The 26,507-nt window shown below is 44.3% G+C and overlaps 1 protein-coding gene across 2 annotated transcripts in view; it reads left to right on the forward strand.

Moving 5' to 3' along the window:
- Positions 1-26,507, forward strand: part of CD36 (CD36 molecule (CD36 blood group)) — a 574,756-nt gene that overhangs the window by 264,324 nt on the left and 283,925 nt on the right. For both annotated transcript variants that reach the window (XM_069228678.1, XM_069228679.1), the window contains exon 6: positions 6,546-6,595. In XM_069228678.1, the coding sequence (XP_069084779.1) occupies positions 6,546-6,595 (50 nt within the window). The remainder of the gene's footprint in view (positions 1-6,545; positions 6,596-26,507) is intronic.

Genomic DNA, 26,507 nt, shown 5'->3' on the forward strand with positions numbered 1-26,507 from the left:
TTGCAAACTATACATCGCTTGCCTTTTAATCAATTTCCGGCTATCTATATAAGCTCAAATACAAAATAAACCTTATACAATAGAGTATTTTCTCCTCCCTCCCACCACCCATACTGAGAACTCCAACTTTAAGTGCTATTCCTGCTCCCCAAACGTCAGGTGTATGAGACTAAGGTAGCCACAGTGATACACACCTAGGAAAATGTGGCAAATGTGCCCACTGAGCTATATGAAACATTAATGTGAATCCAGTGATAATGCAGAGAAATTTGTCATGCATACTTCATGCGTTATAGGGTTGACACCCACTGTTAATCTGTAGCACTTAGAGAAAAATCATGAGAGATTAGCTCTTAACAGGATGGATTTGGATTGTGAATCATCTATGCCATTTAAGTCTGACTGGTCTGTCAAGTCACTGACCTCCCTCCCTAAATGGAGAATTTGCCTGGTCCATCTCTGGATGAGAGCTGATCGAGTTGTAGTGGTTTAATAAATGCAGATGCTGCTAACTCACCCATAAACAGCCTTCACATCTACTTGGAATCATGCTGAGTACAACATTGTGTATTTTATGTCTCTATTATAAAGGGTGAGATTGACTCAAACAAATTAACACCAAGCCTCTTGTACCTGCATAGTAAAGTCTGGGAAAATTGACACGATCATACCCTGGTGCCAGAAGGGGCCTTTTTTTCTCGTGCCAAATGCTGGGTGGTGACCCGGCCTCTGAAGTTCAAAAGCTTTGCTATATTTCATTAGGAAGGAGTTCCTGGGGAGGCCTGGGACCAAGGGAATGGTAGGCCTTTTCAGACAGGAAAACCTCAGAAAAGTTGGAGCAGCCAAACACCTCCATGCGCAGATTTGTAACATATGTGCCCAGCTGGCTGGTATTTATAGACACTGCAACATCCATAATGCAGACACTATTTCTTCTATAGCATATCTCCAGATTCTTATTCTTGGCCAAAATGACCCCCAACTCCTTCTCTTCTCAGATACCTTTGCAGTTGAGGTTGCATGTTTGGTTTCGAGGTCTGAAAGTCACTGCTTAGTGCCATCAATCTGCATATTTTGTCATTCTGTGCGATTCATGAGATGATCCAGGCATAGTCAGTTTTATAGTCTACAGATTTTAGGCTGGATTTGAGCTCTAAACGATTGCAACTATATCCCCTCACTGTTTGTGAACTGGTCAGACTACTTGCCATGGTGTAGGTGTTGTTTGTGCATCTTAGTGCTTGGAGCTGTGCAAAGATGAGAGTTCCTAATTTTTGGTGTCCTTTCCCATTGTTAATAGAAATGTATAGCCCTGTTTCAATTGGCAGTGAAGGCTCAAATCATATTGTGCCGTCATACCAGGTTTTGTGATTGTAAAATGCAGACTTGCAGTCTCTCTCAATGTTTTTATTCGCAATTGGTCTGCCCTCACAGTTTCATTATTGCAAGCTGCCTATTTGCCAGTAGCTTTTCATAGAACTCACCTTGAGGACACTGCATCTGCCTATGTGGCACCTCGCCAGCATCTTGGATCTTGGGTAGAGTTCTTTAGCCAATTCTTATGTTCATACAGCAGTAATGACCAGCAAATATTTCAAAGGGGCTCATCCCTTGATGGGCCTTCATTTTAAAGGGGACTTGGCAGGGGCGAAATAGGTCATTCCCCAACATGCAAGATGCAGCCTTTGCAATTTATATATCATTGGTTCCATCATACACCTTATATATGCGGGGCTTCCTGCTGCTTCAGCATGAGTATGACCGGTGTTCTGGCGCATTTGAATGTGGGTCATGCTCTCACCATCATCTGCTGGTGAATCTTCCGCACACCACCACTGTCCTTCCGTAAGTTGCAACACTAACACAGAGGAATGATGATGTAGCCAGGGTCCTCTGGTGCATTTATGTGTGTGGCTTCCAGTACAGAACATCCCCACAAGTAGGCCGTGGCACAGGATATCGCATTGCAGACCCACAGAGTTCAACTGCTGCAACTTTGTGGCTTCCTCATATCCAGCAGGCCCACTGCCTCTCCACGTTACCGCTCACGCATTCAAATACTATTGAGTCTGGTGTTAATGTTGAGCTCATAGCCCAGTAAACAGAGCTCTCACTCTATGCTGGCAAACACACGTCCCAGATTTAACAAGAAAATCAGCGCATTTAAAGCACTAAAAGGAATAGATCAAGCTTTTCCCGTACAGCATAAAACTTGAGAAAGTGGTCTGGGAGGCAACAAATACCCTACAGTTTTCTTTTCTCTGGCTGTCATATTCCTTCTGACAGCACTTTGTTTTGGATAATGAAGCAATAGCCTCATTACTCCATATACATTTTGGACATGTTAAATCCCTTTTTGTTTTCTTATTGATCTGTGACTCTTTGTTACAGTTGAAGTTGGATCACATGTTCAGTGCTGTGATGGGCCGCAGATAGTGGTCAAAAGGGTTTGCAGGAATGTCAGCAAGTTTCTTGATCAGTGGGTTTTCTTTTTGATCCAATCCTTTGTAGAATTTCATGTCGAGTTTGCGGAGATGGTCGTCTAACATCCCAACGCCCAAATCTGTGTGGAGGTCTGCTGTTCTTGCAAAACAAGGAGCATTTGTAGCTATCCGTAAGGCCTTGTTCTGTAGTATCTGCAGAGGCTTCCGATAACCCGGCTGGCAACCGCTCCACACTGTTGAAGCGTATGTCATTGTGGGTCGAATAATTGCGTTTATTGTGTGCACTTTGCTCCACATAGGCGTTGATTTAATTCTCAGTAGTGGGTACAATGCAGCCATTTTAGTTTTTGCTTTCTGGCATGTCTTCTCGTTGTGGTTCCTCCAGCCAAGTTTGGAGTCAATTGTCACCCCTAGGTAAGAGCTGCTGCTTTCCCACTTTATCTACTCTCCATTGAGGCCGGTCCGTGGATGCTTTTTGATCTGCTTTGTGGTGAATAATGTTGCTGTGGTTTTGCTTCTGTTGAGGTTTATCCACCATCCAGAGATTTTGCAAAGCGAAGCTTCAAAGTACTTTGCCGCTTCCTTTTTGCTGAAAGATTGGGAGATGACTGCAACATTATCGGTGTAGAGAGCTAGGTCTATTTTTTTCAAGTGAACAAATATTCTATGTCTTATACCTTTATTTATAGGTCTGGCAGTAACCATAATTCATATAAAAAGTATGCTTATTGGGCTTTCAGCTCTCACTCTCCATCCATTGGTGTGTTGTTCTGTAATTCATTTTTATTCCACCCACTACAGCCAGCAGCAGGGGTCTGTGGGTCAGCTTACTTCCGCTGTTGAGCAACTTGACTGTGAGTGATGGGATTGTGGCCATTCACAAGGAGCATATTACACAAATATTTCTCTTAAGTGCCAGGAGCTGTTTTCACAATGTGTGCTTTCGAAAAACAAAAGATATTTTTTGCCTTTGGCCCGAGATGTTTCTATATTGTTTAGTTTGCCATTCACGCTTTGTACCAAACCATCAAATTAAGACCTAGCATCGTTCTAAAATGCTATACCATTAATACATTAGAGCTCAGGATTCTGACATAAATATGTTCCTATTGTGTCATAATCGTATTTTGTAGTATCAATTTAGGTGGGGAAACCTGATATTCTCGTGTGATTCTTCTTCAGTTCTTCTTGTTCGTGGCTGGTAAAAAGTTTCATGTTCTGCTAGGTTCACTATGTGTTTTTAAAATGGGCAGTGCTTTCTAGTGACACATTTTATTAACGAGAACTTTTTCTATATAGCTTCACGTTGCATTCATGTATTTATTAATTTAAATTCCTTCCCTGCCTGCTCCTACTGTCACATTTCTTGTAATGAACCCTTACTCTGACAAAACACACACAATTACAACCAGTTTTTGAACGCAACACTATATGGGTCAGTTGCATGCAGCATTTGACATTAAGTAACACAAAGCATTATTTGTTTTTTTCAAAATATATTATCTTTTGCAGTAGAATGCCTCTCTTGTGCACACTGCAGCTGCACATTTCTTCACAATCAAGAAGTCAGATGGAAGGCAGTGGTTCATACAACAAACTAATGTCAGGAACTATCATACCGCACTGGTGCCCTTTCCTGTTTAGCAGGAGACAAGCCTATGACTAGCGGTGAAGCTTATTACTCACAGGAGGGTTAGAACATGTTTTCAAAGAAGGGCAAAGATCAGTGAGCATACAAGGCTGGTAAAAATTTTTTGCACTAAAGGGTATAGTCTCCAATCGCCTAAAGCAATCACAGCACGCCTTATTTCCATTTATGGCAGTTACTGGGTTGAGGGAAGGTTGCTTTGGGATCAGGTTATGTCCACCATGCCCCCTTATGTCGGCTTTCAGGTTTTTTTTCAGGAGTCAGAGACCATTTCCCGAGTTCTGTGATGGCTGCCACAATGTATCCTCCATGCTGTAGCCAGACAATCAGGATCTGCAATCCACTTTGATTGGGCCAATCAGAGCATATCTCAACAAGATAATGAATTACATTGTGACTCAATCTATTATCACCTTACATGTGAGTTTTTGTGAGCCTCAAAGCAGGCTTTCATTACAAAGTTCTAAAGTCCTGTAATGGCTGTCAAAACATGTTGATCATGTCGTGGCTAGCCAATCAAGGAGGGGGGAGAGGTCTCTTTAGGAGCCCTCACTTGCCCCATCGATTCAGGGTGTACTCACTCTTCCCCTTACATGTTTTTTAATTTATTTTCAAGACCCAGTGACCATATACTTGAGTGCTGTAATGGCAGTCCACAACATATTTTTCATGTTGTGTTCAGTCAATCAAGATTTGCCAATCCCTGTTAAATTCAACAATCAGAGCATACGTGGGCCCCACCGGTCCATATATCAATAACATTCTCTGCTAGTTAACCTCTTGATGCTCATGCCAAGCATCATTCTAAATGGTAATTGTTTTAAATGGCTGAATAGATTTACACCACATTCAGTGACAGCCGCTGCAAATTTCAAGGGTAGGGGTGGGAGGGGCGCCTGCCGGGGTGTTTGGAGGAGGGAAAAATAAAAATAAAAAAAACATACCTTGCTCTTTTTCTCTCCTGGTGTTCCAGCAGTCCCTGGGACACCAGCACAGGCTCCCCATGCAATCCTGGTGCTGTTCTCATGCTATACCCAGCATGAGAGCAGTGCCAGGATTGGTCTGAGCGGCTTGCTCTGCCGCTCAGACACTGCATGGGAGTCTGTGTAGGTTCTCCAACCTGGCTGTGCCTTATAGCCAGGTTGGGAAACCTAAGTGCGCACGTCATTTTTGCCAAACGTAAGACAGCCGGCCAAACTGATATGCGCATTTGGTGCACTGACTCCAATCCCCCTCCTCCCCTTCCATGGACCAGCCCCGCCCCTCCCAGGACCTCCTGGTTGAGCCAGCAGCTGAAAAATGCAACAATAGTATAATATTGATTTATTTCTCTGCTGTTGGTTCCTAGCCAGGGGGTGACGCTCCTTTGCCATTGTGAAGGAGCTGCCCCTGACCAAATTGCAAAATCCATGCTTTCAGAGTAAAGTTGTAAATAGTTTTCTAAATTTGGAGTACAGCTGTTTTTCTGTATCAGAGGGCAAAGTTGGGAAATCACATTTATTATTAGCCCCTCCACCTGCTGGATTAGCACTATAACTTCCACACCTATCATGCACTGCTTACACTCTGGGATGCCATAGATGATAATTCCAATATATCAGGGATCCCTGTTGAATCGACATTCAGCAAAATAGACATATTCTTGTCGTCTTATTTGTTTAATTTCTTTGTTTTGTATTAGTGCCACTTTGGGTTTGTGTTTATGCAATATTGTTTGATATCTTGTCATGTATTTTTAGATGCAATACCTTTTTTCAAAATAACTGTTGATACATATTGAACGAAGATCACACATGCACTGATATTGTGCTGGCTATTGCATCTTTAATGTTTTGTGCATTTTCTATTTTAATGTGGTACTCTTTTTGGTTAGGCAAACCATTTCAATAGAGTATGGTTGATGACTGATTGGCATGCCATGTGATTCTATACTTGGTGTGACATATAGGTTTCCAAAGGGGAGATTTTTATTTTACTGTTCAAACGATGTTCTGTCCCCTTGGTTTGTGGGGCCCCTCTCCTCTCGTATTTTTTCAAGAATAGTGTATCACGAGTCAGCCACTACCTGTAATCAAGTCTAGTCGTCCAATACATGTAGTGTTTTCTTGCCTAATAAATAATTGAATTGGATACGTTTAGAGCTTAAGAGTGTGTGTCCTCCTGTTGTACCGATGGACTTTGCATGAGAAATATATATGTGTGTGTATTTGTAGGAGTGCTTGTGATAGTCTAGTGTAGTTCCCCTTTCATAGTAAAAACTATCAACTGGGCCATGATGTTAACAGTAACAACAGAAAATAAGGACAATGTGTATTTCAAAATCAATCAGTTGCTCTTGAGCAGTAGATAGAAAAGGCGTTCAAACACAAAATGTAATTGTGAAGTTACAGAAAAATATAAAATTATCAAAGAGCAATTATATATTTCTGACACAATATGTATTTTTTTTTTAGTTTTCTCCGCTACTGGAACAACACGTACTGTAACATGATCAATGGAACAGGTAAGTCTAAATATAAATATTGCATGTTAGCAGTTACTATTGTGCTATTTTGCTATAAAGGAAGGCGTACTTGACCTAGAATTGCTTTCAAGAAAGGTTTCAAACTGTAGCCACCTATAACCAATTCAACTTCATAATGCATGCTACTATTGAACGTGCTTTAACCCTAGCTCTCCCAAGGTACAGCTTCCATTACAAAGTTCTAGTAAAGGTTAAACCCATGTATTGGCAGTTCTTGAGCCCTAATTTTCGACCCTTGAACAACCATGTACATTTTTATATTTGGCTCCTGAAACTCAATTTTTCTGCATGTTCTTTGTTTACAGTTAACATATTTTCTTTGTTTACAGTTAACATAATTTTGTGACAGTATTGGTAAAGTGTATTGACCTTTATCTGTAGCACCATTGGAGTAAAATCAAACAGAGGTAGATCATCTGCAAATAGCAAAGGCCTCACTCTTGTGATTCAATCACATTTTTAGGTAAGGTGGGTGTTATGGTATATAGATCCAAGCATATCAGGTAAAGAAGTGTAAAAAGTGCATGGGCTGCACTGTTCAGACAATTGTTGAAAGGCGCTTTCTGAGTTAGTCTTCCACTGCTGTAATTCAATTGAATTTATAACTAATTATTCTCATGCAATAAGTGAATGCTCACCCCGGAGTCCCTCAGTTGTTTTTAATTGGGAGAATCTCCTCCACAAAATGCCTCTCGCTACCAAGTCAAGCGCAGCACCAGGACCGGACAGGCCTTTTCTTCCATCGGGCATTCTCACCCAAGCAAAGAGCAGCCAGGTTCAGAATCCACCTGCTCTACTCGGGCTTATTTATTCAAGATTATCCATTACTGGATCTTCATTCCACAACCCATTAATGAGATAAAATAGCAATGATAAAGGTTGATTTGTGTGCCTTTTTGTGGATAGCCTTAATAATTGCCCCATGCCATGATTCAGAAATTACTGCATGCTTCAAAACCCTTATAAAACAAGCATTGGCAAAAAGGCCTCAGCTTAAAAACCTATTTGCTCAGCCAGTGCTTTTGCCATTATAAAAAAGACCTTGGCGGTGCAGACCCTTAGTAGAATCTAACCCCAAACAGAGGGTGGAACGATCAACAGACCTATTGTGCTAACCTTAATGTGAAGTTGACCCTCCTCCATGCGAAGTCCCAGGGCTTGTAGTCTTTGGTTGCTGGTCAAAATCCGTATAAGCCCTCCTACATGGGCAGACATATTTCTTCATACACTAGATTTAGGTTTGAGGGATCATTAGAAAATATAATTTAAAAAAATGCAGGTTGGCAAAAAGCGCACCAACATCCAAGGCAACAGTATTAGTTTCAGGGCAGGGAAACCAAAAGGGGTTGGCCAATAGCCTCTGACTGCTGGTGGACTCGCATTCAATATAAAACATAACGTGTCACAACACAACAAAACAGTGAAAACAGAATGAAAGAGTTCAACACCATATCATCACAATAAATAATACTGCACAAAAACACAGAGACCAAAAACAACAGAACATTTTACCACCACAACAGAATGTCATACCACAAATGTGTACAAACATTTCTATCACTCATTACTATCTCCAGAAACCTGCATTTATAAGTTTGTAAAAGGTATTTGCATGAAGTACTCACTATCTCTCACGACCTTAGCTTACCACCATAGGCATGAAATAGCGACAGTCAAAAATGTCTTGTGATCCAGCCCTGTATCTTGACTAGTACCGCCAGTGCTCTCTTTGTATGATATAGCCTGGGTCTTGCTTTCCTGAAAAGACTCCTACCAGTTGACTTTCTTCATGCTAACCCAATTCTAGCACCATGTTTACAAGTAATCTGGGCTGCATTTCACATTCTCTATGGTGATTTACATGCTTTTCAAATCCATTGTTATTAACTGAAAGCTCCTAATGTGAGGGTTAGACTGTACATGAGTGCTTTTTATTAACTGACTCAAGTGAATAAAGGGACAGAGATATAGAAATAGGGCTCGTAGTTGGAAATACTTCCATGAAGTATATTTATTAGGGAAAAGTCACAGGTTCATAGTAAAGCAGCACACGTCTGTCACCTCCTTCTCTCCCTTCCAACCGCCACCCAAGTGCATTCCCCGGAATACTCACCACTGCCAAATTCTAATAAATTCCCCATTATTACATACCCAATATCCTGTTGTTAAGGTAACACATAACAGATCCTCCTCTTTATACACAATCCACAAAGTACAATTTATAGAATAAAAACTCAAACAGCAAATCCTAAGTTAAACATACATTTACAACTTTAATGAATACATATATTTCCAAAATAATTATATACATATATATTCCAAAAGAATTGCGGAGTGCAATATGTAGTTCATCACTTGTTCTATGACTCACTCTGAACATAGTTTTCTAACCACTTTGGTGGTTTCCTAGATCTCATATTATCACTAGACATTTCACAAGCCATCTCACCTCCAGCATTCATTTAAGCTTCCTTACCTCCTTCACCTTCTGCATCCTGAATGTTATTTATGATTTCCTCAACATTTCCCCTGAGTCTACTTCAACTGCTCCACCATCCTTCCCAGACAATAAGCACGGGAACACCCCACTAGGAGTAGAAATGTAAACTTTAGGTCTAGTTCCTTGTGTGTTTGCCACACTATCGTCAATTCTCAGATTAGCAACATCTTCAATAGGATCCTTTTTGTTAGCATGCAAATCATCATGCATACCTTTCCACAACTCAGAAGGCCCAAGTGCAATTCTGTTGAGATTCCACACTTTACCGTTTCTTAACCTGACAGAGTTACTTAAAACTTCAATCTTCTTCTGGTTCATAAAATGTACCTTCTCCCTTTACCACACAACCAGGTTTTCTGATCCGAGCCCAGTCACCTGCCTTTACATTTACATATTTAGTACGTTTCTTTGAGTCATAATACAATTTGCTTTTTACTAGACTACAATTAATCTTATCTCTTGCATTATGTGTTGACCATTCTTCCATTCCAGCACGGAAAAGCCATCCAGGAATGTATTAAGTTCTAGGGTTTTTGCCTCTCATCATTACAAAAGGAGATATTTCTGTCATTTCATTAACTGTAACTCTGTATGCCCACACAGATGTGCCTAGTTGTGTAACCCAATCCATGTTGCCTTCAAAAGCCAATTGAATAGCTCCTTTAATTACATGGTTGAATCTTTCAACCATTCCATTCCAGCTTGGATTGTATAATGAAGTGATTTTGTGTAGTACATCTATTCTGTCAAAGTATAGTTCTTCTTTCTTACACAAATGCTGTACACCGTTATCACTCACTTCTGAAATAAATGCCTGATCCAAGAATTCTAATACTGAGTCAGTGTCCGCTTGATTTACAACTTTAAACACAGGTCATCTTAAAAATAAGTCATTGGGGACTAATACATATTTTTGGGGTAAACCAATGGGACCCATAACGTCTGTAGCTACAGATTCCCATGGATGCTGAGGTTTAGGCCCAATACAGATTGGGGTCTGAGAGTTTGAAGTGATTTATCAGCTTGTACACATTCAGTACATGACCTAACAAATCTTTCCACCTGAAGGTCAATCCCACGCCACCAAAATAACTTTTTTACCGCAGACTTAGTCCTGGGGATCCCAAAATGTCCCTCATGTGCAAGAGTGATGACCATAGCATGAAAATCAATTGGTGAAATTACTCTTTCACCTCTCAGATGCATACCGTTGTCTTTGGTAGTTTCGGCACGGATTTCCCAATATGGATTAAGGGTTTCTTTCAACTCATTTTCATTTGGCCAACCATTTCTAACATAATTCAAAAATGTTTCTATTGTGATAGCTTTTCTGTATTCCTCGTTCCACTCATCCATTTTTACAGCATGTGCACTACAGTCATGTACCAGAGCTACTTGAAACTCATTCCATATTTCATCCTCACATTCTTCTATTACTGTAGGCATTCTTGAAAAAAAGTCAGCTATAACATTTTCTTCCCCATGTACATATATAATTTTGCAATCAAAATCCTGCATTTGCATTAATAATCCCACAATTCTGGCAGAAGCTTTAATAGTGCCTTCGGTAGTCAAGATTTTTACTAGTAGTTTATGATCACACCGCAATGTATAAGGTGTACCCCACACAATGGCCCTCATTACAACATTGGCGGTAAAAGCCACTTACCGCCGTGCAGAGGACCGCCAACACACCGCCGCGGCCACGGAAAACCACCACAGCTATTATGACCCACATTTTGGAATCCGCCAAAATTTAGGCACCCACACAAGTCCGCCACACCAAAGGTCAGTGATAAACTGGCGAAAACAAATCCTCCACCGTCACGGCAACAGAAATACGCCCACACTATCATGACACACGAATCCACGTGGCGGTCTTTCAACCGCGGTATTCCATTGGCGGTACACACACTGCCGCGCTCAAAATACACATACATTTACAAAACACTACCACATTGGACAATTCGAAATACACACACCTGATACACATACACACACCACTCCCACACACCCATTACAATATAAAACACCCCCCCCACATCACCCACAACCCCCCACAACAACAAATTCAGAGAAAAGGCCGGAGAGAGACTCCACCAGCAAGAACAACAGCATCCACAGGCACACAACACCATCACGCACACAACTTCCACGCACCTCACACAACACACCACTACATATCAGCACACTTATCACCACACAATCCACCGCACACATCACCTACACCACCCCATGGCACGGCAAAGACACCCCAGATTCTCGGAGGAGGAGTTCAGGGTCATGGTGGAGGAAATCGTCTGGGTAGAGCCACAGCTATTCGGATCACAGGTTCAGCACACCTCAATTGCAAGGAAGATGGAGCTATGGCAAAGAGTAGTGGACAGGGTCAACGCAGTGGGACAGCACCCAAGAAATCAGGAGGACATCAGGAAGAGGTGGAACGACCTACGGGGGAAGGTGCGTTCCGTTGTCTCAAGACACCACCAGGCGGTTCAGCGGACTGGCGGCACACCCCCACCTCCTCCCCCACAACTAACAACATGGGAGGAGCAGGTCTTGGCAGTTCTGCATCCTGAGGGCCTCGCAGGAGTAGGTGGAGGAATGGACTCTGGTAAGTCAAATCTTAACTATTACATCCCCCACCCTACCTGCATGCTATCACATACCCCCAGCCCCCCAACTCCTCACATATGTCCCAACATCACAAACCACCCATCCCAACACCAAGCCCTGCATGCAACAACAAAGCATGGACACCCATCACTAAAGCATGACCACTGCACATACCCATACAACCCCCTAAACCACCATCATACAAGCTCCCACACAGGAATGCAAGCACTGGGGTACACGGTCACCCACCCATTGCACACCATGGCACATACAGATGTAATAACCATCCTTTTATACCCCTGCAGGACCCCTACCCAACGTCACCGGACAGGAGAGTCCACACATGTCCACACCACCAACAGTAGAGGCCCACAGTGATGACAGCACCTCTGTCCAACTGGATCTAGATGACCAGCCCGGCCCATCGGGGACCTCAGGACAGTAGGTTCCCCTCACACTGGCACAGCCCACCACAGACCTTCCCCCCTCTGGAAACACCAGCACAGCACCCACCCAGCGGGCTCATACCTCCGTCCCCAGGACACGTCAATCAGCTGTGTGTCCACCACTACAGGGAACCCAGGATAACCCAACACCCCAACAACAACAGGGACCTGGGGGCAGTGGTAGTGGGCACACGGTCCAGGGGACGGAGGCCCAGGAACACAGGGGAACTGGGAGGGCTGCTGTGAGACAGGGGGCGGGCAGGCCAAGGGAACCCACTCTCCACGAGGCCCTCTCCTCCATCATGGGAGCCTACCACCACCCCCAGGAGACAATGGCAATGGTGCTGGCCAAGTTTCAGGAGACCCAGCGCCTGCAGGAGGAGCAGTATATGGGCTTCAGGGAGGAACTCAGAACCATCAGCTCCACCCTGGGCACCATCGTAGGGGTGCTGAATGAAGTACTCAACACCAGGAGGGACACTATTGCACTACAAGGGGCCCCTGACACTAGCATGGACGATGAACTGCCCACCACCTCCGCTGGCGCTAGTGGACAGGAGGCACCGCCACAGGACCAGCACCCCACCCCCTGCAGAGGGAGAACCACCACGCAAACGGTCCCTGAGATCCAGGACAAAGACAGAGCACGATGCCAAGACCCCCGCCAAGAAATGAGACCACCCTGATTGTCATCCTACTGTCCCACTTTGTCACCCTGTCCATACTTAAACTGCCCCAGCTCCACTTCCTATGCCCATTTGGGCAATGCACCTGTGAGACTAATAGACTGGACTCTGCCATGGACATTCCTCCGCCATCACCCCTCACCATTTCACTACCCCCTCCAATATTGAGCACTTAAATAAACACACTTAAAACACAAAACAATCTGGAGTCTGTATGTGATTTCAAAATAGTGTATTAGCAATTACAGTGACAAAATGCTCTTTCAATTGTAATGTCAACATACCTATGTCACACAGCTCAAGTCCATGAGGACTCAAAGCAGATGTCACACAGTGGGACCCACATCTGTGAAATCGTAAGGGAAAGTGACAACTCAGTGACCATACATTGGGTGAAAACGACAGACAGTAGAGAGGTAGTAGTGTTTAAGTACATGTAGTAGGTAGGTCTGTACTCTTACCTGTGTCTCACTGGAAATATTGCTGGATCACTGAGTCCCTGTTGTTCATGTCTTCTTCCTCTGCTTCATCGTCTTCACTATCCACGGGCTCCACAGCTGCAACAACACCGCCATCTGGACCATCCTCCTGCAGAAAAGGCACCTGTTGTCGCAATGCCAAGTTATGAAGCATACAGCAGGCCACGATGATCTGGCACACCTTCTTTGGTGAGTAGAATAGGGATCCACCTGTCATATGGAGGCACCGGAACCTGGCCTTCAGGAGGCCGAAGGTCCGCTCGATCACCCTCCTAGTTCACCCATGGGCCTCATTGTAGCGTTCCTCTGCCCTTGTCCTGGGATTCCTCACTGGGGTCAGTAGCCATGACAGGTTGGGGTCACCTGCAAATGGCGAGGGACAAGTATTAGAAACACACTAACCTGTAGTATAACCCCAGACAACCATTCCCACTGACTTGCCTCCAGGTGCTCACCTAATAGCCACACACGGTGCCTCTGGAGTTGCCCCATCACATAAGGGATGCTGCAATTCCGCAGGATGTAGGCATCATGCACTGAGCCAGGGAACTTGGCATTCACATGGGAGATGTACTGGTCGGCCAGACATACTATCTGTACATTCATCGAATGATAACTCTTCTGTTTTCTGTACACCTGTTCACTCCTGTGGGGGGGGGACCAAAGCCACATGGGTCCCATCAATGGCACCTATGATGTTGGGGATATGTCCCAGGGCATAGAAATCACCTTTCACTGTAGGCAAATCCTCCACCTGAGGGAAAACGATGTAGCTCTGCATGTGTTTCAGCAGGGCAGACAACACTCTGGACAATACGTTGGAAAACATAGGCTGGGACATCCCTGATGCTATGGCCACTGTTGTTTGAAATGACCCACTTGCAAGGAAATGGAGCACTGACAGCACTTGCACTTGAAGGGGGATTCCTGTGGGATGGCGGAGTGCTGACATCAGGTCTGGCTCCAACTGGGTACACAGTTCCTGGATTGTGGCATGGTCAAGCCTGTATGTGATTATGACATGTCGCTCCTCCATTGTCGACAGGTCCACCAACGGTCGGTACACCGGAGGATGCCGCCATCTCCTCACATGTCCCAGCGGACGGTGCCTATGAAGGACAACAGCGAGCACAGAGTCAACCAACTCAGAGGTACATACCCACAGTTTACACAGAATACCAATCATACACAAAAGGTGGCCTGTATGTGTGTTGAGTCTAGGCCTAGGTATGTGTCACGCAGTTGGAAATGAAGCCATGTGGACCTCTGAAATGGCGGCTGCCTGACCTCTAAAGTGGGACAATGGGATGTGAGGTAACTGCGCTGGCATTGTACACCGTCGCGGTAGGCGGTCGAAGACCGCGGCGCAATGCTGCATTGGTTAACATTGGACCCTATGAGTCCCAGGAGCCAATGACGATGTGCGCTGACGGTGACGGTACGCACCACCGCAGACATGACCGCCATTTTCTATCTGTTCAATCACTCGATACCTGATCTTCGACAGGAGAGGACCTACACTGCAAGTGCTGCTGTGACCTCGGTCTGGAAGAGACAATGGCTTGAGTGTCTGGGGAAAGGGCCCTGCCTTCACATCGGAGGAGTTGGAGAAGCTCGTGGATGGGGTCCTCCCCCAGTACACGCTACTCTTTGGTTCTCCAGACAAACAGGTATGTACACAGGGAGCATGTTGTATGGGCTATGCCTGTGTGGAGAGGGCTGGATGTAAGAAGGAAGGGAGGAGAGTGCTGCGTGCATGAAAGACGGTGAATGCATGTGCCACATGGCAGGGGTAGGGATGGGGGCCAATCACTTTGATGGTGCAGTTGGTAATAACTTCTCTTTTTCCCCTGTACATTTTATGTAGGTCAGCGCACACCAGAAAAAAGATATTTGGCGTGCCATCGCCAAGGACGTCCGGACCCTGGGGGTCTACCACAGACAGAGCACCCACTGCCGTAAAAGATGGGAGGACATTCGCCGCTGGAGCAAGAAGACGGTGGAGGCTCAGCTGGGGAGGGCCTCCCAACGTGGGAGGGGTGCCCGTCGCACCATGACCCCCCTGATGTTCCGGATCCTGGCGGTGGCCTACCCGGAGTTGGATGGGCGCTTGAGGGCATCACAGCAGACACAAGGGGGTGAGTACACTCTCATTCTGCTGACTTTGCACGCAGTGGAGGTGACTGGGTGGGGGAGGTGGGCTGTGGGTTTCCCTAGGCCAAGGAGAGTTCCGTAGGCAAGACCCTTCCGTAAGGCAGGCCATGTGGCACCCCAGCCCACCTCTGTAGAGTGCCAAGTACACCTAGTCATGCCCCTGTGTCTTCTATGTGTGCAGATGTCGTCCATAGCCTTGTAAGCCATTTCCCAGGAATTGAACGGTGGAGCCCAAGAGCGCGGCGTAGTGCAGGGGGCTTCTGTGTCTGTCGTGTCCGCCAACGGTGGCAGCAATGCATGCACTCAATATGTCTCTCTTCTGTCTCCCCAACCCCTTTTTGTGGTCTCCCTGTTCTTGTGTGCATTAGCATCATCAGGCAGAGGAGCAGTGGCACCGGAGCACAAGGGAGCTGCATCCCACATGGCCCTGGTGGGCGACACTACGGAGTCTGAATTCACCAGTGGGACAGAGGGCGAGGGGAGCTCCACGGCGGGGACAGGAGCTGAGACCAGCAACACAGACTAGTCCTCTGATGGGAGCTCCCTTGTGGTGGCGGCAACATCTGTGCCCCCGGCATCTACAGGTACAGCCGCCACCCCCCCTACCAGCGCCGCCCTCCCAGCAGCCCCTCAGCCTTTGCCCCGTGCCCACTCACCCAGGAAGGTGGGCATCACCTTCGCCCCAGGCCTTGCCCCAGTCACCCCTGCTGCCCTCAGTGAGGAGGCCATTGACCTCCTCAGGTCCCTCACTGTTGGGCAGTCTACCATTTTGAATGCCATCCAGGGTGTAGAGAGGCAGTTGCAACAAACAAATGCATTCCTGGAGGGCATTCATTCTGGTCAGGCGGTCCTTCAGCGAGCTTTTCAGACTCTGGCCTCAGCACTAATGGCAGCCATTGTCCGAGACTCTAGCCTCCCCCCTAAAAACTTCCTCCACCCCGACCCAATCCCCTGTACCTCAGCCTATCCCAAGCACACCTACAGACCAACATGCACACACATGAACACCCACGGGTAGCTCATGCAAACATAAGCACCACACATCCAACAGGCACTCACGCAAGCATCACACACATACAGACACACCAACATCCACTGCCTCCACTGTGTCCCCCTCCTCCTCGTCTCCCTCCTCCCTCCCAGTCTCATCTACACTCACACCTGCATGCACTACATCTACAGCCACTACATCCCTCTCCAGCACACCCACCACCACACCCCTCTCACGTGCAGTCACCACCCCCACTACCATTCACATGTCCCCGGTGTCCTTTCCCAGTGTGTCTGTGACGCCCCCTCCCAAGATACACAAACGCAGGCACACACCCACCCAACAGCCATCCACCTCACGACAGCCTCCAGCGCACGCACCTTCACCCAAAGTCATCAAACGAACACCTCCTACAACCACAACCTCTTCCTCCACTCCCAAACCCCCTCCAGCTACCCGTCCCAGTGTGTCCAAAAAACTTTTCCTGTCCACCCTTGACCTCTTTCCTACACCTCCCCCACCCCGTTCATCTCATAGGTCCCGAACTAGCACCTCAGCCACAACATGTCCGGGGCCAGTGGTGCTTGTAGTCACCGGAATCTGGAGTGCACCGGCCACCAGGGCAGTCAGTGTGGCACGGAGCCACAGCACAGACAGTCCCCCACCTGTGAAGCATCAGAAGTTGGCCAGTGCCCGGCGGGAGAGGGGGAAGGCTCCAGCCACCAAAGCCGCTCTCAGGGGTCCCGGTGGGAGTGTGGAGTCAGCTGTGACACCTTTCAAGGTGGGGAAGGGCCACAAGAGACCCGGCAAGTCTGGGAAGGGCAGCACAGCGGAGAAGACCGCCATCATTCCCGCCGCCAGCACCGTCACAGCTGCCCAGGAGGCCACTCCCAGCACCAGCCCAGCTGCCCAGGAGGCCACTCCCAGCACCAGCCCAGCTGCCCAGGAGGCCACCGCCAGCACCAGCCCAGCTGCCCAGGAGGCCACCGCCAGCACCAGCCCAGCTGCCCAGGAGGCCACCGCCAGCACCAGCCCAGCTGCCCAGGAGGCCACCCCCAGCACCATCACAGCTGCCCAGAAGGCCACCGCCAGCACCAGCCCAGCTGCCCAGGAGGCCACCGCCAGCACCAGCCCAGCTGCCCAGGAGGCCACCTCCAGCACCAGCCCAGCTGGCCAGGCGGCCACCGCCAGCAAAAGCCCTGCTGAACAGGGCACCGCCATCTCAAGCACCACTGAACAGGGCACCGCCATTTCAAGCACTGCTGAACAGGGCACCGCCATCTCAAGCACCGCTGGCCCATGAGCGGCATGGGCACAAACACAACTGAGTCCGTCACGGGGTGAATGATGCACTCTGGGCACCATGCCCCCTGCAGAACCAGTGGAGAGATCCATCCACTACCTCAGTCCTTAGCGGGATGAAGCACTCTGGGCACAAAGCCCCCTCCAGAACCAGTGGAGAAAGGCATCCACTACCTCAGTCCTTAGCAGGCTGAAGCACTCTGGGCACCATGCCCCCTCCATCACCAGTGGAGAGATCCATCCACTACCTCAGTCCTTAGCAGGATGAAGCTCTCTGGGCACAAAGCCCCCTCCAGAACCAGTGGAGAAAGGCATCCACTACCTCAGTCCTTAGCAGGATGAAGCACTCTGGGCACAAAGCCCCCTCCAGAACCAGTGGAGAAAGGCATCCACTACCCCAGTCCTTAGCAGGATGAAGAACTCTGGGCACAAAGCCCCCTCTAGAACCAGTGGAGAAAGGCATCCACTACCTCAGTCCTTAGCAGGATGAAGCACTCTGGGCACAAAGCCCCCTCCAGAACCAGTGGAGAAAGGCATCACCTTGTGAGACTGTGGCTTTGCACTCCCCAGGGTGGAACAGTGGGCAACCCACCCACTGTAGAGACTTGAGAGACTGTGGCTTTGCACTCCCCAGGATGGAACAGTGGGCATCTGGCCCCCTCATGGATTTGGCGTCATGCACTCAAGTGGCTGAGGTGCCCCCCCTTTCCCTCCCCCTGAGGTGCCTGTTTAGTTGCTCTCTGATGCCCCTGCAGTGTTCTCTCCGTCATGGTCGGGGATCTTGTGTGGGCCTCGCCCATACCGTGTGGTCCCAGTGTTCCACGGACTTTCTTAGAGCACTACCTGGACTACTATGCTTGGTATATATTATGTACACGGTGTATATATATATTTCTGCCTATTTGCTTTTAATATATTACAATGGTTACACTAATTTTCTATTGTCTTTGCATTCTTCCGGGGGGTTTGGGGGGTGTAACTGTGATGTATTGATATGCATTAGTGTGTGTGTTGTAGTGGGTGAGGGTGGGGGTGTTGTATGTGTGTGTCCCTGTTTTATCCCTCCCCCCTCCCCTGTGTAGTAGGTGTAGTACTCACTGTGGTCTTCTCCGCCGGCGTTCCTGCTCCTGGTAGAGGAGCAGGAAGACTATTGCAGGGAGAATTTGGAGTTCCGGGTCCATGGCGTCCTCGTTCCTCGTGGGGTGTGTAGAGGTGAGCGTTTTCCCTTCGGGATTCCAGTTTCCGCTGTGTTTTTATCCACGGTGAATCCGCCCCAGAAAAGGTGGCGGATTGGCCTGTCTTAATAGTGTGGGCGGTACATTGTCTCCGGTCTGTCTGTTGGCGGTGACCGCCAAGCTGTTTGTTTGTACCGCCGTGGCGGTCAGAGTGTTAAAGTGGCTGTCTTTGTTGGAGGTTTCCGCCACGGTCGTGATTCCACATTTTTTACCGCCGGCCTGTTGGCGGTCTTACTGCCGCTTCAACACCGACTGCCAGGATTGTAATGACCACCAAAGTCTCTAAAGTGCTTCCATGCCCATGCACACACTAACGTATCCCGTTCAATGGCGGGATATTTTTCCTCTGAAGGGGATAGAGATTTAGATGCATAAGCAATGATATACTCATTCCTATTTATATCAGTATGAGTGAGTACAGCGCCTAAGCCCTTGCTGCTAGCATCGGTGATAATGATATTTTTAGCAGATGGATTGAAACTTCTCAAAGAAGAAATATTTGCAATAGCTTGTTTAATATAGCTGAAATATTTTTCACATTGTAGTGACCATTCAAATTTGTTTCTATTCTTTCATGAATACAAAATGTTTATTCTGAGAATTTTGGTATGAATTTTGCATGATATTCCACGAAGCCCTTGAAAGAACAAATGTTATCTTTATTATTGGATGTGGCAGCTTCTACAACAGCTCTGATTAAGCAAGGTTTGGGTTAAAATTGATTCTCATTAATCACATGCCCTAGGTAATTTACTTCTTTTTCAGCTAACGCGTATTTAGAGAATTCTACAGTCAGACCTCTAGATTCTAAAATTTGTAGCACATTCCATGGTTTATCATCATGGGCAGTCTTTGTCTTACCAAATACTAGAATGTCGTTTTGGAAAATCTTCATTCCATTAAGTTTTTAAAACAATTCGAACATCAGCCATCGAAAAACATCTACTGCTGACGCTAATCCAAATGGCATTTATTTGAATTGAAAACAACTGTCAGGAGTAACAAACAGAGTATATTTCTTAGATTCATAAGAAAAAGGAATCTGATGGTATGCAGAAGAAAGATCGATTGTGGAAAACCATTTAGCACCATCAAGGGATGCAACCATCTCATTGATTTTAGGTAGTGGAAATTGGTCCACTGTAATGGTATTTTTAAGATGACGTAAATCCACTTATAATCTGCTCTTGCCATTTTTCCACTTGGCTACCACTAATCGACGTATCCAGTCGAAAACTTCCACTGGTTTAATAATGCCTGAGGTAACCAGTTTAGTCAATTCCTTTGAAATTTAATCTCAAACCATAAATGGTACATTCCTGACTTTCTGAATTCTGGGAGAGACTTTTTAGTTCAACAAAATTCTATGTTCGAATCCCCTGAGTTTCCCTAACTTTTTGCTGAAAATACTAGGGAATTTAACTAAACTTTTATTGCCTAGATTTGTGTCTTTATCTATAATTAGCACCTTTTCCTTACTATTAGGATCAAGCACCATGTGCAACTTCCCTTGATCAACCCATCCAAGTACAGGTGGTCCTTTATTTGTTACATAAAGTTTCCCTTGCGCTTTTCTGTGTTTGAATCTAAAGGTTAACCATCTGAATCCTAGCATAATAATTTGTTTGCCACTGTAGCCTTCCGGATTGATATCAGTAGGAACTAAGTATTCTCGAACCTTATGTACAAATTCAGTTTTCCACAAATCTTCATTAATAATAGTGTAGGGTGAACCAGAATCAGCATAAATAGTTAATGGTACTCCACCAATAGTCATACTACACTTCATACTACACTCCGGTTTGGACTTAGAACATTCACTACTCACATTCAAAACCAAATAGCTGCACAAATTAGCCATTTTCTCAACATCCTCTTCATCACACATGGTTGGTTCATTATAATCAACCTCACAAACACATTTAATGCAATTCTTCTTTTTCTTGCACCCTTTTGCATAATGATCTATAATACCGCAGTTGCTGCATTTTTGTTTAGCCGCTGGATAGTTTTGCAAGAGGCTAACTGTTGCTGGCTATCACAATGGTAACACTTAAGTTGCTGTCTCATTTTTTTCTCTTTATCCCTTTTGTTGAAGGTGTCATGAAATGGTTCTCAGCTTGCAAATAGTATCTCCTGCTTTAATTTTTTTTAATGACAAATCACACCTTCTAAAAATCTCAGCTTTGCGCACTGCAGCTAACACATCTTAGAGAGTAGAATCACCATTAACTCATTAATGCTCTTGAATTGCAGGGTTACAAGTGTGCATAAGCTCTTGATCCCTTATAAGCTCATCCTGTAATACACCAAATCTGCAGTCCATTGCCAATTTCTTTAAATCAACAACATAATCATCTATTGATTCATCTTTTTCCCGTTTATGTTGAAAAGTTTTCAATCTAATACTACCCATGCAAACTTTAGATTTGAAATATATTTCTAGATCATGAATTGCAGCAGCAAAAACATTGACATAACCCATAATTGTAGCTTTAGACATTTGAGAATAAACTTTGTACCCCTGAGGACCAAGTGAGTGTAATAAAATTATTTCATTTGTTCTGGAGGTATCTTGTTAAGTTCACCCACAGCTTGAATGTAGTTAATAAAATATTCTGTCCATTCTCCCCATTTTATTATTGTAGAACTGCTGAAAGGCCAAAATGCCTGAGGGGGACCGAGGCTAAAATTTTGAGCACTCATTTTTCTTTTTTATATAACTGGTGGAATTGTTCAGTGTCCAATCTTCACCAGTAATGGTCTAGTCCACTGTCCTTACTTCACCACAAATTCCAACCAAAAATAAGAAGTAAAATTATGCGTGAACAATTTAAACACTGTAGAAATTGTAGATTTTAATTCCAGTATATTGCAGATTTTAGCTTCAGTATATAAAGATATTGAGATGGAGGTTCACCAACTTACTTCTCAATAATTAGTTTCCAAAACATAAGTAAAGAAATCCTATGCGTTATGATGTAGCATCAATTAACGATAAACTGCAGCGAAATGATCCTGCTCAGCCGATAACCATTAAAATCTTTGTTATGCTACTTCAAATGGCACTGTATAAGGTCAAGCAACGTGCCAGATGTGACCTTACGTGATGATGTAAGTATTACAGATGCAAATCCCTGTAATGCAAATCCAAAACGGCGGTGCGTAAGGTCACTCAACGTGCCTGAGGTGACCTTACGTGAGGATGCAAGTATTCCGTGAGAAGACTTTGCATTTAACAATGTGCCAGTGGTTAGCAATGAAGTCACATGCCCAAACGCCAAACCTGTCCAGAGCAGGTAATAATTTAAAAATCGTGAGGTGGCAAGTAAGTCTTGATGCACATGACATACTTGTTAATTAATGTTCTGTTAGAAGCGTGACATGTACCTGTATACGTGAGCTGCCAGAAATGTTGCCTGAATGCTGAATGATAGTCCCGTAGCCTGTATATTTTCCATCCTTCTAATTCCCAGTTCTATCCTACCCAGTATTCTAGACCATAGATAACATCTTTGGGTCACGTCTTATCAGGTGAGGGTGTGAAACCTAAGGATGAATTGGTGAGGTCAAAAGTTAATCTAACCAATCCGAAGAAGAAAGATGTTCAGGCTTTCTTGTGAATGACATAATTTTATGCTAGATATGTGATTTTGCCAGTAGATCTTGTTCCGTTTGGGGGTTGCACAGATAGGGAGTAAAATTTAATTGGTCATAGGAATGTCAGGAAGAGCTTTTATTGTTTAAAACATGCTTTATCCACTGTCCAATCTCTTAGCAGTTTTTAACCAGGGATACCTTGCTGTGTTATAACAGATGTTTCTGATAAATGTTTGGGTTGCGTTCTCAAGCAGATAGACAATGGAAAGGAAATCACTATAGCTTTTGCTTCAAGGGCACGAGGGGAGCAGAATCCAGATATTCCACAATTGAGAAAGAGGCATTAGCTATTGTTTGGGCAATTAAACAATTTAAGCAGTTTCTGTGGGGTGCAACATAAGCCACTACAAGAAGTTTTTGAGAGGAAAGGTTTGGATTGTATATCTTCTCAAATTTGCAAATGGATACTAGGTCTGCAAGATTTCCATTTTGTGGTTAAATATGTTCCTGGATGTGAGAGTAAATCTATTGATTGTTGGTCTAGAATTAAAGCTGAAAGTTGGGAAGTTGAAGATGAGGAAGTCTCATGGTGGGTTGATGATGATATTAAAGTATGTGGTATAACAAATATTTGCGTTTCTGAAAAAGAGTGGATTGAGGAATTTAGTACAGATGAGGAGTTGTTGAAAATCAGGGATTTGGTAGTTTCAGGCAATATGTCGGTGAGTGAAGAGAGAGAATTATTACAGTTCAAGAAAGTTTGGAGTGAGCTTTCTGTGGAAAACGGCTTGATATTGAGAGGAGGTAGGTGAATACCCCCAACTAATTTGCGTGAATGATTAATGAACTTGCCACATTTGGATCATCATGGTATATGCAAGACTAAAGAAAGATTGAGGAGCACATATTGGTTTCCAGGAATGCATTTGGCTCTAGAGAGAAAGGTCAGAGACTGTTTGGAATGCAAGGTAGCTGGTAAAACTTTGAAGACAAGAACACATCCTATGGTGTTGAGGGCGATTCCTAAAGAAGTATAGGACGAGGTGTCATTGGATATTATAGGTCCAGTAAGTTGTGGTTCTGTTTCAAAATATGTTGTAGTTTTGATGGATACTTTATCTCATTGGCCAGAGGTTTGGATAACCTCAGATGTTATGTTGATGACAATCATGAAGTTTCTTACTGATGAGTTTGCTAGAGAGGGGGCTCCTAAGTGCATACTAACGGACAATGGAGTTCAGTTTACGTCTAAGTTGATGTGTGAGTTTTTAGAGTCAAGGGGTATTGTACATAAGAAGTTTGCTTTGTATCATCACAAATCTAATGGGATGGTTGAACGATTTAACAGGACTTTAAAGGAGACTATTCAAATGGCTAGACAGATGGGAATGAGTTGATTGGAGTCAGCTCAAAAGTAGAAGACTATAAGTATACTCCTCATTCTAGTATTGGTCAATCCCCGTTTGTGTTGTTAAGGAAACATGTTCCGCACACGAAAATGAGTCCACCATTGGTTAAGGTGAATGTTAAAGGGTTGAGTGATTGTGAAGAACAGAAAAGAATTGCTTTGAAAAAAGAAAAACATGTTCAAGAAAAGAGAAAACACACATATGATATCCATAAATCTGTGAGGAAAGTAGAAGTAAAAGTGGGAGATTCTGTTAAGATAAAATTGTCAGGAAAAACAAGCAATGGTCAGTCACAATTAAGAAAGATTTTTAAAGTGGTTAAAGTGTTCAAAGTTGATGATGGCCGCATTTGAAATTTAAACAGAGTTGTGAAGCTCAAGTGATCTTGATTTTTTCCTTTTGTGTTTTTTTTCTTGTTTTGTTTCTGTAAGGGGAGGTAGTGTAATTTTGCTTATTGGTAGTGCAGTAATAATTATTGAAATAATTAATATTATTTTTATGTTCATTTATATTGGTATATATGTTCATTTGATATGTTCCTTTTACCCCTTTCTCTATGGTACTATTGTATTAGACCAGAGTGTGAAGGTTCTAGAATGGCGGAAGGTTGAGAGGCTAGAAAGAGAAGACTTGACCCTTAGAATGTGGATGGAGTTTCTTTGTATTGTGGATTAGCTGAAATAAATGCCTTACAACCTATACAATACTAACATGGATTTCCTTCACCTGCAGATCAGACCTTTGACACCATAATTCACCTAATGCCCTTTGACCAAAGAATTTCTATAACTTCTCTAGTTTTCAAAATGTGTTGTACAAGAGTAGCTGTAAAGATAATTACATCGTCTTGGAAAAACTTGACCCGTTCAATGCCCCCAAGCATCTCAATCATAAGCCTCTGGAAAACTGATGCTGCAGAGCGAAGTCCAAAAGGCATCCTATTAAATTTGTAAACACCAAAAGGAGTTACAAAAGAAGTTAACAATTTAGACTGTTCACACAATTGAACCTGATGACATGCAGAACATAGAACTAATGTAGTAAAAAAAAACTTGCATTTCCCAAAGAGCTGACCATTTCAGTGATATTGGGTAATGGAAATTTGTCCTCAATTACAGCCTTTTTAAGGTGTTTAAGATCATCACACCGTCTGATGTCACCTGACCTTTTCGTAGCAACCACAATTGGAGCAATCCATTGAGCTGCCTCCACTTCTTCTATGATGCCTTCCGATTGTAATCTTTTGAGTTCCAATCTGACTTTGTCTTGCAAACTCAAAGGAATGTTCCTTACCTTACAAGCAATTGGTTGAGCACCCCCTTTCAAGCAAATATGCTTGTAAAGTTGATGCACCATATCTTGGAGTTAAAAACATCTGAAAATTAATTCATAAGCTCATCCCCTATATTGTTAATTTTTTTAACCTGCACTTGCGGCACTGAATTAGGATTTAAGACAATTCCCAACAATTTTTGATGAGGCCAGATTAAAATAGTATCACCCACTATAGGAACATATATTTTAACAAACATTTTATTCCCCTTCAACACAACAGTGGCATCAAAATACCCCCTCAATTCAATGGGTTTACCACCATAACTGTAGGGTGTAACATCTGGATCACAAAGTGTTACTTTTCCTTGAAAATATTTGGCATAATTAACTTCAGAGACCAGAGATTGCTTTGATCCTGAGTCCATCATCATAGCTATGTCAATGTCATTCACTTCAACAATTGTTAAGGTAACACATAACAAGACACAAAACTGATTTGATCATGATTAAAGAACGTGGCAAATTGGGGGAAAATTAGCTTGTAATGTGGGTCACTAGCTATCTCCAAGCAGACCGGTTTGGTGACATTTTCCCCTGTGGCTTCCAACACACCTTTCTTGCTTTTTTTGACCAGTACAGTGGTTGCCTGTTTTAATTGTAAACAGAGTATTTTTTCAAATAAAAATTATTAAAATTGAGTGTATTACGAGGCATTTACTTTTTTAGAATAGTTTTGCTGCTGTTGTGAAGGAGGTGACAAATAAATTCTCATTTAGAGAAATAATACTTAACATAGGTTTTGTCAATTCAGCATTACTACGCCGCTTTAGGTCACATCACTGAAAAATGTTCATTTATTTGCTGTGCAGGAGCTGTGCACGTTCATGTATTTCCATCGCCTTCCAGAAAATCATAGAAATTGAACTTCATTATAGCTTATTTTTAGTTTCCTTGGCTGAAGCAAAGTGTTTTGAAACCATACAAGCTCATGAGATAAGCGTTATGTTGCTATGTCAGTGTTAGGACTGTACAGAAGCAGTCTTTTGTACTTTATTATTTTTGCATTAATAAAACATATGACTGTGCAACATATCATGTAGTAAAAGCTAGTCAAAATCGTGTATAAGTAGGAGTTATTTGGAAACATTATTGTGATTGGTTTACAGTGGAAATACATTTTAGTGCTGCCACTCACCTC

Source organism: Pleurodeles waltl, chromosome 4_1 (assembly GCF_031143425.1).
Source record: "Pleurodeles waltl isolate 20211129_DDA chromosome 4_1, aPleWal1.hap1.20221129, whole genome shotgun sequence".
In the NCBI taxonomy this organism is placed as follows: domain Eukaryota; kingdom Metazoa; phylum Chordata; class Amphibia; order Caudata; family Salamandridae; genus Pleurodeles; species Pleurodeles waltl.